Source organism: Corvus cornix, chromosome 14 (genome assembly GCF_000738735.6).
Source record: "Corvus cornix cornix isolate S_Up_H32 chromosome 14, ASM73873v5, whole genome shotgun sequence".
Classification (NCBI taxonomy): domain Eukaryota; kingdom Metazoa; phylum Chordata; class Aves; order Passeriformes; family Corvidae; genus Corvus; species Corvus cornix.
This window is the reverse complement of record NC_046344.1, coordinates 5,062,837-5,081,330: the sequence shown is the minus strand read 5'-3', so window position 1 is coordinate 5,081,330 and position 18,494 is coordinate 5,062,837. Positions and strand designations below refer to the sequence as shown.

Below are 18,494 nucleotides of genomic sequence, written 5' to 3'. Positions count from 1 at the left end.
TGCTGCCAGCCAGATTTATAGGTGCTATAGAGAGCAGTTCCCCATTCATGTAAAAATTAGCACCTCACAAAGCTTTAAAGGCCCATTTTTCCAATACTTAGAATTTGAAGAATGTTCCAGTTGTGAGAAGATTTTTGAAAGCATTCAACTTCAATTTAAGTGTGTACAGAAGCCCTGATTTTAAAAAGTGCTTAACACTCACCAGGCCCATGATTCATAGCACCACCTTATCCCACACTCCACGGCAAGGCTTGCAAAAATCTGCCCATTTATTTTGATGCCTAAATACCACCTGTGCTCTTAGAAAATCTGACCCTAATTATGAGTTGTGCCCTGGAGCAGGAATGAGAAATAGGGGAAATCAATCCTCACGAGTGGAAGCCGTTTGCTTGTGCTCATCTTGTGTGTAACCTCACCTCAGACACAAATGCAATGCTGCATTTAAAACAAAGGCTTTTCTGCACATTCTGCAAATGATTTTGTTGTCAGCCTGTTCTAAGGAATTATTGTGCTCCAAGGCTTAAGATGGGAGAATAAAACAAACTTCCTCTGACTTTGAGTTTGTTACCACCCTTTGTACTGTTAAACATCTCCTGAAGATCGGGGTTTGGGTGCAAATAATCCTGCAAATATTGCTTTTGTAGTAGTTTTTGTAGATGTTGTTTTAATAACAGCTGCCCATCCTTAAAGGCTGGGATGCTCACAGATAGAATGTAATTCTGGCATCACTTTACAGTTGTTATTTTCACAAATATTTGTTTCCACAGTCAGCAGAGAATTCAATACAATTCTCATACTTCTTCTTACTTTGACTCATGGTCAAGAACCACACCAGGTGAAGGCAAATAGCCAGATTTATTGCTATTTTAGTAGTTTGTTTCTTTAGTCTCTTCAAAAAAAATACACATTAACCGTGAACTGAACTGGCCAGAGTTTGCTGATGAGACCAGAGTTTAGTCTCTTCCCATGGTTAGTTAATTCTTTGGGGATAAATTTTCCACATGAAAGCTTTACAGTATTTTATTCTCTATCTTCAGAGCAATGGGCTTAGTTATGGAGAGAGAAACAGAAAATGCTTAATTCCTCCTTACAATGCTTTGAACCTAGAAAATATAGAATTGCCAAGTATTTGGCATTATCTCTTCCCCAAGACAGCAAGACAAGGTCATGGAGACATTACCACTACAGAAATAATGGACAGACAATGTACAAACAGACCATTTTTCCTTTAGATTGCTACGGAAGTGACTTACAGGAGCCATTCTGGAAGACGGAGAGAGAATTGTCTCTCTGTTTTGCAGAGATTGCTTTCCTGCTCTTAATTGCAGGCCTTTGGTGACAGGGCATGGCTAAGGAAACCCAGCTGGGTTCTCTGCAGGAAAAAGGGACCTATCTGAGGTCCTCCTCCTGCTCCATGCAAAGCCCCCAGCTCTCCGTAGCGGTGAGAGAAGTTCCTCTAAGACTTTCCTCAGCAGTGGTGTCACATTTGAAAGTTACCCACAAGCTCTGTTCAGAAGAAAAGGGAAGTAAGGCAGCCCCCAGCACCTTTCTGCCTGCTATATATAGACGGTAAGTCTGAGAGAGAGGGTGGTGGGTGTAAGTTTCCGGAGCTGCGTGAAACAGCCCCACAACACTGGTGAAAAAAAAGAGAAGGCACAGAGCAAGAAGAGGAGGTGACCAGAATGCACAAGCAGGGAAGATCTATTCATAAAACAAGCACAACCATTTCCATGTGCAAGGAGTAAAATATCAAGCTCCTTCTGATTCCCGCTGAGGGTTTGCCCTTCCTAGGCCAGGCTGCTGTGATTTATCGTAGGCTTTTTCTCATCAAATGGCATCCAGTTGTCATCTGTGTGTGTTGTGTGCTGCTGACTGAGATATTCCTGCAGCTCTGAGCAAGGTGAAAGGATTTGGCCAATGAGCAGAGCGTCCAGCACTATGGCAGACTGTGGCTAGGAGTGAAGCTCACCTCTTCCAGTGAGTTGTTGGTTGTGTAAGGTATGTATGACATTGTTCCAGCTACAGTGGAGCTTTAAAATTAGAGTCTGTTTTACAGTAATGGTTACAAAGAGATCACAAAAAGGAATAAAGTGTAGATATCTGGTCAATCTACATAACCTATGCATTTACATAAAATGATCAAAATGGATGTGTGGACCATGGGAGTCATCAGCTTTAGGAGAATAGCCAGTGTTTGATGCAACAGGATATGTTGCTGGAAATTAGAAGCTCAACATGACTGGGTAAGTCTTCACAGAGTTCGGTGGGAGCTATTATACCTTTGCAGAATATTTAAGATGTTTAACTGAATCACATTCTCATCACAATCAGTGCATGCTGTTCTTGTAGTGCAGTATTGCATGGTTGCATGGGGGTTGTTTTTCATGTATTTGGAGTAGTTCGTTAAGGTTGTTCTTAATAGGGGGGTTATGAGAGTTGGCTTCTTATTTGCCTCTCTTTGTATTTAGTGTGTTTTGACTAGCTGTGGGATTCTTTAACTGCTGGAGCTGTGTCAGGGCGGTTTAGGTTGGATATTGGGAAAAGGTTCTTTGCCCAGATGTTGGTCAGGCACTGACCAGGCTCCCCAGGGAATGGGCACAGCCCCACAGCTGCCAGAGCTCCAGAAGCCTTTGGACAATGCTCTCAGGCACAGGGTGGGATTTTTGGGTGTCCTGTGCAGGGCCAGGAGCTGGACTGGCTGATCCTTGTGGGTCCCTTCCAACTCAGAAGATTCCATAATTCTACGATTCTCCGTATAGATCTCTGTCTTATTTTCCTACCATGTTATAAAGCCTGCTAGATGAAATATTATTTACAAAGTTTCCTGGGTCATGGTGAATTACAGTGAGATTATCTGACAGTATTCAAGACTGGAGTGTGACCTTTTCTGTTTTAAGAATGGCCTACACATTTACTGTCGATTGTTTCTGAATGTGGAGATTAAGTGAGTGCAGTCCTCTCCTTGAATGCGTTTTGCGTTATCCTTTGACTGTCTGGAGATGAGAGTATCACCTACAGAGGGTCATTAACTGACTAGATGGAAAGTGCTCTTCTCTCTGTTATTTTTTAAAACTTTTGTAATGTAAGAGTTTGTAGAAAATGACAATTTTTTCAAGAAACAGACTAAGTAGGAGTTTTGTTTGGCAGAGCTACAATTCTTTCTCTCTTCCTGATGTGACTTGTATTAATAGAAGTGAAATGTTAACAGCACTGATAAGAATCAGGCTGTCTGTGCCAGGGTTGTGTGGGTTTCATATGTACCAGTTAATGAACCTTTGTCCTTACCAGGTTCTTATGTAGTTCAGTCTGTGGAGATCCCTCACAAACACTGGCTCTCTGTACCAAAGGATGTGCTGGGGTTTGTAATTTGAGCACACATTTACTGGGACCTAACCTACTGTCATCAAAGCCAATTGCATCTTTGAGCAACTTGAATTTTTAATTCAACATTCCTCCTAAACACGCAGGACTTGCCCCCAGCTGTGCCTCCTCCTCCTCTTGAGCTGGCTAGAATCTCATTATCAATTGTAAAAACAAAGTGAGTCAGTCTAAAGAAAAAATTAACCTGGGACCCAGTAATGACTTCTGAGGCGTCTGTTGGACCAGCATTCTCATGAGCCTCGGCAGCCCGAGGATGACAGCTTCTTTCTTAGATCTTGGCTTTTAGCACACATTAGTTGAAAGGAAATGCTTGTGTCAGTAGCTGATTCTCCAGAACAGAAGGGCAACTATATAAACATATTTGTACTACGTTAGCACAGCGATTTCTGCCGCCCTCCTCATCACTATGGAACAGGACGGAGCATGTGTAGATTAAAGCATTTGTTAAATGTCAGGCGCTCAGCCCTCCACTGCTACTTTGCAAAAAAATAGATGCACTGAAGTCCTGTGGTAAATTATTTATTTTAATTACTGTGCCATTATCTTGATTTGCATGCTCAGAAGTAACGCTGATTTCTAATGTTTCAGGATCTGTGGAAGGTCCTTTCCTATTTATTCCCACATTCCTTGCCTTTGCCTTTAGTAAGGCCTTTCCTATTCTCATCTCTGTCTCACTTTTGTTCCTCACTTTCATTCTCTTTCTTTTTCTTTTCCTGTTACCTTTTTATATTTTCTTTTCCCTTGACCTCACCATTTTTCACCCTCAAATTTCATCTCTCTCTCTCCCCTCTTCACTTTTTTTTTCTGCATCTCTCATTGTTCATATCTCTCACTTCTCATTTACTTTTACACATACTAGCGTTGAATAATGGCAGTATGGAAGTTTCTGAAGCCTGGGTACCAGATTCTCAAACAACATGTGAAAACAGAATAATACCCATCTAATCACCAGTGTAGATACTGGCATCAGGAGGACAAATCTCTCTCTGTGGACCCCAGAGGGAACCCGAGGCTCAGGATGGATGGAAACTAATCTTTGGAGAGCACTCCAAGGTGGAAGTATAAAATGGTGAAATGAAGAGTTTTGAGCAGAGCGTTTTCCATTCACTAGAGAGGTACTGGATTTTTAAATTCATGCCTGATTCAAAACAGCGAGATCAATCCACCCCCAAAATTTGCTCCTCTCTCAGTAGTGCTTAAACTGTGTGTTACTGCCAGAGCTGGAAGTAGCTTCATTGTTTGTAGGAAATAGTGACACACAGAAAATGACAGTTGTCAAAACATCATTTCAGCTATTTGCAGAGGAGGATTTTTCCATTGTCTTTGTTTATTATCAATAATGTGTGTGCTACAACCAAAGCTGATTGGATGCTGCCTGTTCGAGGCAGCACAACCTGCTGTCAGTTGGCCATTGAGCAAAATGAGTCACTTCCTTCCTGTGCGATCAAGCGATGGGAGCTTGGAGCCTCCGAAGCTGCCAGACTCGAGGAGGAGGTACACCAGGTCCTGCCAGCAGGTGGGGTGTGAAATGGAAAAGCGCAGATCTCAGCCTTGTATGAAACAGAAATCGTTGCAGGATCCTAAGGAGTATTGCTGCACTGATTGGGGTCTTTGCAACAGTATTGCATGGGACAAAAGGATGTTCTTAATGTGTAAATAGTGTTTTCCCCCAGAAAGCAATAGGAATTGTATAGAATTTCATTTGCAATTTCAAAATACACAAAAGCTCAATGTAGTAAGTGTGGCATTCAGTTCATTCATTGTTCAGCTCTTAGGCAATATTGTCCTGCAATATTGAACACTTGTCTGTTTTTGTTGCACATGGTGTTTTCTGGTTTAGGTGGTTCTAAGCAAACTGTTGGCTGTCCTGACTGACACCACCAATAACTGATCCATGCTTTATGTATGAGTTATGCTTCCTTTTTTTTTTTCCCTGAGATGGGGTTTTATATGGATCTGTTCTTAGGAAAGTAAATAAAGGCAAAGAAAGTGATGGTTAAAGAGATTTCCAAGAGTATTAATTCTTCTGAACCCCTTCTGTTAGGACAGGAATAGTGATTAGACATAAATCTCTGATTTATTCCACTGCTTGGTTTGGTTGTTTTTTTTTCAGGGGGCAACAGTACTGAATGAGAGTAACAGAATAGAACCCTTCATTTCTTTTTCTCTCACTTGGTTGCTGAACTTATAGTTAGGAAAATGAAGGGAATTTTCTTTCTCCCTTCTGAAGCCAGATGAAGATGCCTCCAGAGCTCTCTGAAGCAGTTAGGGAGTTTGGTTTGCTTCCTTCTCCCTCTCTTCTATTCAGAAAATGGGAGTACTACTCATGTTAGCTACCAAAGATCTAGCTTTGCCTCCCTGAAGCCTTGCAGGTCTGCTGGTGTTTGAGGTTTCTTTTGTAGGCTGTGTGGAACAGGAAGATTGACTCAATTGAATTGAATAGGACATTTTTGTGCAAAAATAATCCTATTTTGTGTTTAAAGCTTCTTGCTCTTCTATTACTTTGGTATCTCTTATTCAATTTTTTTCTTTTATATTTTGTTGAAATAAGTAAGCTGGTTGAATCTCTTGTATAAAGAAGGGGTTCTGAGATACACAGAATGGTTCTTTTCATGTGCATCATTATGACCCAAAACAGAAACACAGCCCACTCAACAGTGCTGCTGCCTTCAGAAAGTGTTCTGAAGCCTGCGAAGTCTGAAGTAATAAAACTGCACTAATAATAAATATTTTTCTGGGGACTTTCCATCTCAGTGGTTCCATGTGCTTTGCAGTCACTAATTAACAAGTCCTACCTTGTCATAAACATACCCATGCCAGCCTTGTTTTCAGGTGGGGACACTGAGGTAGGAAGAATGGATATAAAGTGCAAATTCTTAAAGGCAGATGAAGACACTGTCTCGTCTCCCTTGGGAGTCTGGATTTAGACATCTGTATCGAAAAAAATTGCAAGGATAGGTAATCAAATTTAGTCCTCTCTATCAATGTTTAAGCCTTTTAAAAGTGGTTTTCAGTACCACAGAACATCCAGAGAGCAGCCAGAATAATTGGAAACTGCTGGTATTCAGCATTTCAGAAAGCCTGGAGGGCACACAGAGCTCTCCTGTCCTTAAGCAAAGGAATATAATTTCCTTATCACACTTTAAACTGTGACTTTCCTCTAAAAGTAAAAATAGCTCTAAATCCCTTTGTGGTTTTGTGGTTCTCTGATATTGCAAATCTGCACATATCCACACAAGCAGCTTTTGAGAAAATCACCCAGTTGTTACACTTTGTCATGTGAGGTGCTATACAAACTGCAGGGAGAAAAGACATTGCCCCACGGACTCTGGAGATGTGCAGAGAAAGAGGATGTAGAACAACACCCTCAAATTGTTGAGGATAATTAGATACACAAAGTGTTGCTTTCATCTTTATTTTTGGTTTAAAGTATGATGATTTATATGTAGTTCATTCATACTTAGCATTTAACATAAAATTCTGTTCTTATTAACTTATAATATGCAAAACATTTTGTGTGCTGTGATTTCTTTTCAAATACTGCCAGTCTGCAAGCATCTGTGACAAATGCAGAAATTCAAAACATTACAATAGATTACCTCTTCCAAAATAAACTTTCTTCTGCTTCTCAGTATGAAGACAAAACCACTTGTACATATTTCACAAAGGTGATATCAGGAAGTCAGAAACCTGAGCTAAAAGCTGCATTTGCAGTCGGCTACACAGCAACTCCTGAGTATTGACAGGCTGGCAGGAATTGAGAGCACGGGGATGCAAATAATTAAACAGCTGAAGGGTTAATTTCTGCACCATCATCAAAGAAGCACAAAAAACAAAAATGAAGCTTTAGATGTGACCTGATGATGAGCACTTTATAGAACCCCTGGGTCTGAAGCCTGCAGGCTTTGTTCCCTTGATCAGTGGAGAGTGTCACTGACATATGAGAGTGTGGAGTCTGAGTGAGAACAGAGAGCAGCTTTAACTGCAAGGTGATTTGTTCAGCTGAAAAATACACCACAAGAAAACCAGCAAACATACAGAACAATTCATTTGTGTGTAACAGCCAGCAGAAGGATAGTCCCTGAGAGAGAAAAGGAAACGAGGGGAGCAGAGTGTTCCTTTTAATGTAAAAAGGGATTCTCTCTTTTATTTGTCTACATCTACAGAGACCTTTGAAATAGATAGAACTAGCTGAGATTATTACTGGATTAAGCTCTCCTGCAGTTAAAAGCTATTTTGTATACTAACTACTGAAAGGAGCAGCAGGAGAGCAATTTTTTAACTGCTGTGGTGATTTCTGATTTCTTTTTGCTTCATGTCTGTTGAAGTCAGTCCAAGTCTGTGACTTCACACCTGTGATTTGTAACGGATGCCATAGTATTTCTATGAAATATTACAACTCCTGGATGTGTTAGTTTACAGCTCAAGAGGTGCTGGAATCACAAAGTAGATAATGGTAATAAAGATCAGATTTAATAAGTGATTACACATTTGAAAACATTTTAAATCTGTCATTTTTAATTTTATAGGTGAAAACAACTTTTCTGCAATATCATCATAGAAAGGAAGGACAGAAGCAGGGAATTAGGGCTATTACATGCCTAGAAAATGCATGTACTGCTAAAAAACTCCTAAAATTAAAGCCAGTAATACAAGACCTTTATTGGTTTCCCACTGAGTTTCAGTTGTTACATCTGGGTTTTTGACCAGCACACCAAAATTTCAACCAATGGCAAGCGTTTTGTTTCCTCTTCAGTATTATATTAAATACTAAATCAAAGAATTATTTGCTCAGTAGGAGGGGTTCTGCACTAAAATCAGCTGTTCATTGCTATTTTCTCTGGAACAGCTCCACAGGACACTGGAGCTCCATGGGGGTTCTGCTCTTAGACCAGCCTGGCCAAAGAATCACAACAAAGGCAACGCCTCAAGCTCCAGGAAGGGGAGGAGAGATACCTGTTTCACACCCCTGGGAGCTGATGGACAGCACAGGAAGTTAGGACAGATCTTAGCTGTGATTCTGGCAGGGCATTTCCAAGGTGGAATTCCAAGGAAGAAAGCAAAAGGGAGAGTCTGACATTCCTACATGGCAGTGAAGGACCACCCCACTGTCATTTCTCGGGGCTTTCTCCTTATTAATACACTGTGTTTAGCAGGAGTTTGCTACCAGAAATCTCCTTTTAAAATTCTTAGCCACCCATCTAATATACTTATTGCTTTCCCATTAAACATTATGTCCCCAAAATAACAGTATGGATGTATTATGCCCATACACAAGGGACTATTTGGTAAAGATTTTTTTTAATGTCAGGTTAAAAAAAAAAGCGTATTTGTGTTGAGAATTACGCTGATGAGTGAACTCTTCTTTGAATCATTTAGTGGAGAAATCCCTTACTAATGTCCTGAGGGAACTGCTGACAGTGTGCAATAATTTCTGGTTCAGTGCAGCAGATTACAAGATATCTTGCGTTTTATGAAATTCAGGCAAGTGCTTCTTCTGCACTCTGAGGTCCATCTGTGAGCTCCCTGGTACGCTCCCAGAAATTAAAGGGCCTGTGACTCTCCTTTTTTCAGCTGCAGTGGATGGCTGTGGCTGTGAGCTGACTGAGGTACTGTGTGACCTTCTGCTTCACTGCCTTCTACTCCCCAAAGTCCAGCTTCTCCAATTATGTAGCGTTTGTTAAATTCACCTTTGAAGTGAAATACAGTTACTTCCAGAATAAGTGGTGGAGAATGAGGCTCATGAGAATGTGTGAGGACTTCAGATGAAGCTCTTTCCCCTTTAGCATTCCTCCCACTGCAACCTGCTTTGTAAAGCTTTTTCTCTACTGTTTTACCTTTATTCTGCTCATTGCTTCAGTGTCAGTTTTACCACACATAGATACTGGCATTCGGTGAGAATTTCACCCAGCCAGTGTGGAGCTCATAAGATCAGGGAGATTTTTCCCCTAACTACAGCCTTGCCACATGATTCTGGATCCCATTGAACGGCCTTGCTCTTCCTGGCCCTCTGAGGACTGCTGTCTCTCCCAGAATATTTGATATTCTGAACTAGAGTAATGAATCCACATGCAAGCATCAAAGCAAATGTGGAAAAAGTGGCTCCTAGGATGTGAAACTGAAAAGAAAAGAACTTTGCTGGAGTACAGGAGAAGAACAAAGCCCCTGGCAATACTCCCTTAACTTGCCCATACTGTGAGGAACCATCCAAATTTTTCTCACAGAGATATTGAAACCCCAACTAGGATTTTTGACAAATTGAAAAAGCTTTTAAAAGCATCAAGCAGAGAGCATGCATTGTTTTTGTAGGAATAGTCTGTATTTCATTATGTGAGAACACTGACAAACGCATTATTTAGCAGATTAGCACTTTTGGCTTTAGTTTTCAAAATGAGGAATTAATAACCCTTGGCTGTGCAGTTTATGAGCTGGTTTTGCCCAGGGATGCTCCGTGTAACGCAGGCTGCTCCCCAGTTCCTACAGCTGGAAGCTGAGGAAAACAACATGTTGCTTTTGAGGTCTTTAGTTACTGATTACTAGCAAAGCCTCATAAAGCACAGCTCTCGTCGCATATGATCCAAGAATTGCATATTCTTCCACCAGGGTCTCTGAACTTGAAATAGAAGCTTATGTTCCACGTGCCACCTGGATCACGAGATTCTGTGAAAGCTAGAATGCAAAATAGCACTAAGTGAAAAGTTAATATTTATTACAAAATAAAGAAGGAAAGATTTTTTTGGTTTTTTTGCAAAGTTTCTTTTGTTTTAACTTCAGTACAAGTTTTCTTGCCTCACTGTAGCCTGCCATGTAACCTTCTCTAATGAGGTGGGTACAAATTAGGAGCTGGCAGGAAATTGCTTTGCAAGCACTCAGAAACCGTGTGACAGCATTTGCATGAGTCAAGAACATTTTCAGACTGCAGTGACACAACGCTGTTACCTCCCCCCTCCTGCAGGGAAAGGCAAGGTCTGAGCTCCCAGGTACCTGCACTCACACCCCTCAATGCATCCACAGCCGGCTGCAGACACAGACCTGCTTAACTGTTCTTGTGTGCAGCCACTTACAGGTGCTGGCTCATCGCATCTGCACAGGTTCACCTCAGTACAGCTGAGAGGAGCAAAGGAGGTGAGGATAAATGCCTTCATTGCCTGCAGCCAGTATTTGTCTTTGCTCTGAGCTCTGCAGGTTCATTCACTTCTTGCCTTGCACTGTGCCCTTTGCCACTGCCTCTCTTGAGCAGAGGGATCCTCTGACTTGTAGAGACCTTGGTGGAGTTGGGTGAGTGCAGATTCATCACTGGAGAGCGATGAGCAATAGTTCACAGACTCAAGATAGCACTTCTGTGAACTGTCATTTCCCAGATAAGCTGTGGACAGGCTGCACTTCAAACAGCTTCAATATTGGGCAAATTCAGCATTAGTCAGAAGTGGTTCTGAGCTCATCCCATATGACGTGGAAGTACAAAAAACTACTGGGATTTGAAGCTCTCCTGCTTGGTGTTCATTTTCCAGTTGTTTCCCTTGTTCAGGAGCAGAGCCAGAGATGGATGACTGCTTGGAGACACTGAAAGATGAAGAGGAGGCTTTGTGGGAGAATGTGGAATGCAACCGGCACATGCTGAGCCGCTACATCAACCCAGCCAAACTTACCCCCTACTTACGGCAGTGCAAAGTCATCGATGAGCAGGATGAGGATGAGGTTCTCAACTCCCTTATGCTGCCCTCCAAAATTAACAGAGCAGGTAATTGTCTGGTCAGTGGCTCTATCTGCATCCCTGTGTGAATAGCTTTGCTTTGCTAAGTCTGGAGGGAGCCTGTATCAAGTTGCACATCACCAAATGAAAACCTTTAATCTTATTTAGAGGAGGTTTAAAGTAAGGGAGGATTCTGGTGCTATTTTGATCACAAAGACTCTTTCCAGTGCTGTGCAGACTGGAGCTCATGGGGTTCAAACTCCCGTCAAGGCCTTGGCAAATATTTCAGTTAGCATGAGCAGCAGCCAGTGCCATTCTAGGAGCAAATTTTCAGCTTGCAGTACTTTGTGATTTGTCACTGGAGGATCTGCCATCCTTGCCTGGTAAAGGCTGCACTGAATAACTTGTCCTTTGAAATTTCCAGACCAATTTGCCCATTCTACTCCTTCAGAATAACGATCAGCACAAACATGTAGAATTGGTGGCATTACTTTATGGGCTCAGCTGAACTCAGTTAATCAGCCAGATTTTGCACAGCTCGCCGTGGCAGAGATGAACCTTAGGCAGATCTGACTTCAGGGATGTGGTACTTGCTCATGCTACTGATGGGGCTGATGTGTCTCCTCTCTTCTGTCTGTACCCAGGCCGACTGCTGGACATCCTCCACACCAAGGGCCAGAGAGGCTACGTGGTGTTCTTAGAGAGCCTGGAGTTTTACTACCCTGAACTCTACAAACTGGTGACAGGGAAAGAACCTACTCGGAGATTTTCCACTATTGTTGGTGAGTAGAATCAATCATAAAGGAGCCTGTTGAACTAAGGACTATCTGGAAGACTGGCTTGTTTTTTTTTTTTTGGGAAAGAAGTGGAAATAAAAGGTAATCTTATTGTAGCATTCTGCAGCTTTTCAGTCCCCTTCAAGGCAAAATGTGGTAGGTAATGTATAAAGCAAAGGGACATCCTAGCTGTCTGAATGAAGCTGAAGAGCTTCAAATGAAATGATAGACATTGCCAGAAATCTCAGGAGAAGCTATATTGGAACAGTGAACTAAATTACACTGATGACCTACACATGTGCAGCACATTTGATGCATTCAGATTAATTGAACTTGTACAGATTCATTTTACAAAGGTTGTGCTATTTCTACGGGCTCAGCTGAAACAAGACAAATGTAAAGGCTTTGTCTTCTATCTAGACAAGCTGTATGTGTGTATATTGGGATTGTGATACCAGTGTGTTGTGTAATATTTGTACTGTTAGACATACAGATGTGTATGAATTTGTGCAAATTCTGCACCTCTGTACATATTCTGGCCCCTTGTTTCTTACTTAGTTCTTCTGATCCTACTTGTTAATAAAGTAACTTAAATAAGGTACTTCACTAGACATTGATAAGCTGTTCAAACATTTTCAGTGGAGGAGGGACATGAAGGCCTAACCCATTTCCTAATGAATGAGATCATCAAGCTGCAGCAGCAAGTGAAGACAAAAGACATGCAGCGCTGTGAGCTCCTGGCCAAGTCCCGCCAGCTGGAGGATGAGCGAAAGCAGCTAAAGCTGAACAAGATAGAGCTGCTGACCTTCCAGGAGAGGTACAACAAGATGAAAGAGGAGAGAAACAACTACAACGATGAGCTGGTCAAGGTGAAAGATGAGAACTACAATCTGGCCATGAGATATGCCCAGCTGAGTGACGAGAAGAGCATGGCTGTGATAAGGAGCCGGGACCTGCAGTTGGAGGTGAGATAAATGCTTTGGGGTGCTTTAGTCAGCAACAGCAATGGAGAGCGCCAGCGGCATCTGGGAAAATGAGAAGCAGAAAGGTGTAGAGCTCTCTTTTGCTTGCTGATATGGGATACACATCGTAAGGTCACCCCAAGACATTACCCAGATGATTGGAGGCATCAATGTATAGAAATGCCAACTGCAGTGAGGTGTATTAATGGCAGATAATGAATTAACAGAATGCAAGTAAAAATAAAATTTAAAACATACTTCCTTACTAAGAACATAATTTTGGCTTTTTTAGGCTTAGTAATATCTTGGTACAGTTATCCAGCAGCACTACAGCTGCTGAGGGTTTATTCAGAAACATATCGTGAATTTTCTCCTGTTTTTCCTGATCCAAATAGTCCACGTGCAAAAAGCACAATGTGTGGTCAGCCTCTTAAGTGTTCATTCTGTTTCATACGTCTTTATTTATTAAAGGATTGGGGACATGTCACTTTTTTTTAATCCAGGTGTTCTAAATATTCACAGTCAGCCCATATGAGTTACAGCTGGCAAGTAGCCGGTTTGTACTTGAAACTTCACCAGTTCAGTTGTGGACATTCAGCACCCAATTATCAACTCCTCCTTAGCATTCACAGTTTAAACTATTTTTCCCCCTATGTTTTCACCTGGAAGTGAGAGCTTTTTCAGAGCACTAAATGTCAGAGCTAGGAAGGATTCTCTCCCTCTCCTCTTTCTCCTTTTCACTCTCCCTGGCTGCTCTAGATTGACCAGCTGAAGCATCGCTTGAACAAGGTGGAAGAGGAGTGCAAGCTGGAGAGGAACCAGTCTTTGAAGCTGAAAAATGATATTGAAAACCGACCCAAAAAGGAACAGGTTCTGGAGCTGGAGCGGGAAAATGAGATGATGAAGACTAAAATCCAAGAGTTACAGTCCATCATTCAGGTATAAAAGCAGATTGCTGCCTTTAAATCCAAACTCAAGCATATTCCAGTTACAGTGCAGGAAGTGTTGGCTGAAACCTCTGCCTGCAAAGCTTCAACCAGCATAAGTGCAAAGTTTGGACAAACAGAAGGCTGGTTGTACAGCTCCCAGCTGCCTGGAGTGCTCCCTGCGCAGACACATGCATGAGGAGGAGCTCTACAAAAATAGTCCTCTAAAAAAATCAAGTGTACATGAGAAATTGGCTCTTCCAAGAATGCAGTGTTGAATTGCTGAACATTGTACCAGCCTGTCACTGCAAAGCTCTGTTAAACAGCCAGTCCAGAAATTTCTGACAGTGGCTCTGTGTACCCTGTGTCAGGCTGTTGTCATATCTTTGCCAAAAAGGTTTTAATGAAGCAGAGGGTAACAAAGGTTCCTGTACTTGAGCGGTCACTAAGCACCAGGGTGCCCTGGAGAATCCTGCTTGCACAGGGAGCTCAACTAATGTGTGTTTGGGTAGGTAGGGAAAACAAATGATGTGCAGCACATTTAGAGCTTAGCCAAATAATGGGATATATATGAGACTGCTTAGCACTTTGTTGGAAATGTTTGTGGCATTTTAAAATGACACTTAAAAATTATCAATAGAAGGCCTTTCAGAAATGGCTGTAGCCTCTAGCAGCGCCTAACGATTCTTAGTTCTAACACAAATCCAATTCAAAGGTTGAAAAACAGTGTAGGATAGAAGATTCTGGGAGTTCTGGTCCATGTAGGTCTGTTATATTAATTGAAATGGTCTTACAGCACTTAAAGAAACAGAGAAATAGCTAAAAATAGGATTTAAATTCTCCTAAGCGAAAGTATAAATAAACTTGAACCAGGTTGTTTTAGAAATGCTTAGGAATGCTTAGAAATACTGGATAACCGAAATATCCCTGAAATCTCCAATTCAGTCTAGGTATTTAAAAAAAAAAAAATGCATATTCCTTGCTGGCATTTCGTGCTTTTTTCATCTTCCATTTATGGTTAATTTTGGATGGCAATCATGTGTTGGAACCTGCTTTGGTAATCTTTTTAATTTTAAATCTGAAAGAAATTATATTCCTGGACAGTGTGGGAAATGAAGTAGTGCTACAAGGTACTCCAGGCATGTTTAATATTCTCTGAGCACAGCTCTGCAAAGCCTGTGCATGACTTAAAAATTCTCCTGAATATTTTCTTAGGCCCTGCTCTTTGGAAGAGCGTGATTTTTGTACTCAGTGAGAGCTGATTAATAGAAAAGAGTTTTGAATGCAGGGCTTGGAGTGAAGAATTGTCACTGCATCCAAACCAGATCAAATTACAGCCAGTACAATAGACCAGTAAAACAGTTCCTTCATCAGATTATTCTGACAGCAAGACAGATTTTATTCATCTTTTCTGACAATGCTTTAAAATATGAACAAATGCCCATCTCTTCTCCTGCTTTCCCATTGCAGTACCTTGTTCATTTGCTATTCCTCTTGCCTGTTACTGTCTTTGATACTTTTCTCCCTGCAAAACTATTTTCTGTTTCCCTGGCCTGGCTCTAAAAAATGTCTTTCCTCAGGCTGACAAGAGGGGTTTGCCAGATTCAGACAAAGCCATTTTGGATATTCTGGAACACGACCGTAAGGAGGCACTGGAGGATCGTCATGAGTTGGTCAACAAGATCTTTAATCTCCAAGAGGAGATTCGTCATGTGGAGGACTTGAGAGACAAGGTGAGAAATGGAAGGGTTGAGAGATGGAATATCTCAGGCTGGTGCCCAAAATGCCTCTGGGAGTGGTGGTGGTTAACAGTTTGTCATTTCCAGTATCTTGAGGAGAAAGAAGATTTGGAGTTAAAGTGCTCAACACTAGGAAAAGACTGTGAGATGTACAAGCACCGCATGAACACTGTAATGATACAGCTGGAAGAGGTGGAAAAGGAGCGGGACCAGGTATCTCACAGTTAAAGTGGGGGAAATCAGTAGCAAAAGCCTCTATCTCCTCTGTGTCACTTTGGGGAATTGTGGGTAATTGGGCCCAAAATACCATTATAAAATAAGCAGTTAAAAGAATTACTTGTTGGGATTTGCATTAGGGTAATTAAACACAGGGTAATATTGGGTTGTTTCCACAGTGTAGCATCTGGCAGGCAGAGCCAGGATCTTAACAACAGCTCCTGCAAGGCTTTATGTCAGTGTCAAGTCACCCCGTTTGCACTCTGGGACATTTTCCCACCAACCCAGAGGGAGATGTAAACCCTCATCATCATAATTTTTGATGGTGCTACTGTGGCACATCCTGGTCCTGATTGCTGTGTTAATGGGTGACTGGGTACCACTTCTGAAGTGCCCGTTGCCAGCACTTCACAAACAAAAGCAGCAGGAGGAGGGTCTGGTGCCCAGGTGCCACAGAGGGTTCTTGCCCCGCTGCAGGCATTCCGCTCGCGCGACGAGGCTCAGACGCAGTACTCACACTGTCTGATAGAGAAGGACAAATACAGGAAGCAGATCCGGGAGCTGGAGGAGCGGAACGACGAGCTCCGAATCGAGGTGGTGCGGAAGGAAGCGTGCATCGTCAACCTGGAGTGCAAACTCCGGCGCCTCTCCAAGGACAACAACTTCCTTGACCAGGTACAGCTGAGCAAAACGGATGTGATCTCTTTTGTTAAGACTTGCTTTTGCAAACATTTTGGTCTGGAAGGGAGAGGGGACTTTTTAAATTCTTTCCATGAATTAACTGAAAAAAATAATCTCCTCCTACTAAATGTCAGTGTTGTGAATTCTTTGCTGTAGTGTTGTTCAGGTTGTCTGTCATGCACATGCCTTCCCAAAGGCTGCCATTCCACAGCTTGACTTTAAATGGTAGGGAAAGAAATACAGAAAACCAATTATTTTCTAAACTGGGTTAGAAACTACAAATATTTTTAGGAATGTGAGTGAAACCGAATTCAGGCAGTGAACAGAAATCCCCTCTAATCTCAACCCAAATTATTGATTGGGTTTGGAGCCACATTCTACATGAACTTCGGAAGCACAGAGTCACAATAGGTTCAATCAGATTGCTCTAGAGGAAGGTCATGTGTTGTACCAAACTGGTCTCAGAAGTAAAAGTGTTCCCTTGTGACCTTTAGAGTTTGCCACGGAATCTTCCCATTACCGTTATCTCCCAGGCCTTTGGGACTTCTGGCCCAAAAGCCAATGGTCAGGAAGCTGATGACTCCTCCACTTCTGAAGACTCTCCAGAAGACAACAAATTCTTCTTGCCTGATCAAGTTCGTCTCAAGAGAAGAGTCAACCTAAAGGGGATCCAGGTGTGTCTGAATCTGAGGCTGGAATGACACAGAGCAGGGACTGTTAGAACTATCAGACATAACACATGTTGTGGCAGTGCCTCTGAAACTGCTGTAAAGGTAATAGATTTGTGTATGATAGTGAGCTGTCAGTTTTTGCCCTGTGGTGATTTGCATCTTGAGGAGCAGATCTAATCAGGCTTTATAGACTGTTTTCTGTCCCTTCTCCCCATTTTCTGTTTTCTTCTTGCTTCTGCTGTTCATTCACATTCTTGGAGCATTGTCAATAAATTGATTCTTTGCCTCCTTAACATTAGTGGGGAAAAAAAATGACATAATGCCTGAGGTCCAACACACACTGAAGGTGAAAAACAAAGTGTTGGAGGAAAAGCTCTCAGCAGCTGGAAGGAAAAATAGAAAGAAGTGGACACAATCTAGAGCAAAATTAACCGTCTAATTTAGAATTAAATTATGGCAATTTCCTCACCCTTAACAGGAAGGGGTAGCATGAGTTAGGTTCATGATTTTCCCAACCAGCTGCATTCACACAGCTATTATCTGATGCTGTATTCATGAATTGTAAAGAAAACCCACAAAAATCTAACATTCCGGCTTTTGAGGTTCTCTTTCCTTTCATCTGCATTTGAATTCTCCCTGCCCTTCATAACCTTTCTGAGCTCTGACTGTCATTATTACTTATGGCGATAGAGCTGCATTTTTCACATTGCACACTCCAAAAGGATGCCTGTTGTATTAACAGCTGCCTGAAACCAGTCCCAAGGCACCCACTTCACCTTTTGTCTCTTTGTTTCCTCAGCAGAATCTGTAAATTGCAATGTTATTTGGGCCAGACATTCAAAAGTAGTCAGGTAGCTAACCCTCCATCACTGCTGTGGTATTTAGATACCTAAATATCTTCCAAATTTTGGGTCTTGTTGTTTAAAGGAGGGCAAGTATATTACAACGTAGCAGTGAAAAAAGGTGGTAAAAATATCTGGTTTACAGTGTGTGGCAAATATTCTGCATTTGTGCTGATTTTTGTCCTCTTACTTTTAGATAAGTCCAAGAGCTAAATCCCCTGTCAGCATGAACAAAACATCAGAGTTTCAAGGTCAGAAAGAGCACCCATGTCCTTATTCCTTTTCCATTGCTTTGTCTCTTTCACTTAATCTCTTTAAGTTGTTTTAGCAAATATGCCAACCAGGGAAATTGTTAACTAAGTCCAAGTCAGTAAAAAAAAACCAGTTTCTCTCACAGATACCAATGTAATAATTTAGAGTAGTCAAGTGTTCTACTTCACTGTCCTCTCCATCCAAAGATGCCTCCACAGGCACACGATGTGCATCCCATAGCTTAGCTAAATTTTCTGTTTTCTCAGTTTTCCATTTAGTTTACAAAAGTTGTAAAGTCATTTGTGTAACATCTGCACTAAAAATCATCATACCATTCTCTTTTTGCTGTTGGAAA

At 41.7% G+C, this 18,494-nt stretch overlaps 1 protein-coding gene across 2 annotated transcripts in view; it reads left to right on the top strand.

Moving 5' to 3' along the window:
- Window positions 1–18,494, top strand: part of CARD11 (caspase recruitment domain family member 11) — a 46,915-nt gene that overhangs the window by 12,119 nt on the left and 16,302 nt on the right. The window contains exons 1-10 of one of the 2 annotated variants that reach the window (XM_019281781.3): window positions 1,652–1,998; window positions 10,910–11,122; window positions 11,719–11,856; window positions 12,490–12,815; window positions 13,572–13,751; window positions 15,319–15,471; window positions 15,565–15,690; window positions 16,171–16,368; window positions 16,869–17,048; window positions 18,084–18,138. In XM_019281781.3, the coding sequence (XP_019137326.1) occupies window positions 10,924–11,122; window positions 11,719–11,856; window positions 12,490–12,815; window positions 13,572–13,751; window positions 15,319–15,471; window positions 15,565–15,690; window positions 16,171–16,368; window positions 16,869–17,048; window positions 18,084–18,138 (1,555 nt within the window). In that variant the 5' untranslated portion in view covers window positions 1,652–1,998; window positions 10,910–10,923. Of the gene's footprint in view, window positions 1–1,651; window positions 1,999–10,909; window positions 11,123–11,718; window positions 11,857–12,489; window positions 12,816–13,571; window positions 13,752–15,318; window positions 15,472–15,564; window positions 15,691–16,170; window positions 16,369–16,868; window positions 17,049–18,083; window positions 18,139–18,494 lie in introns of those variants that run through there. The other variant, XM_010392387.4, reaches the window with a different exon arrangement.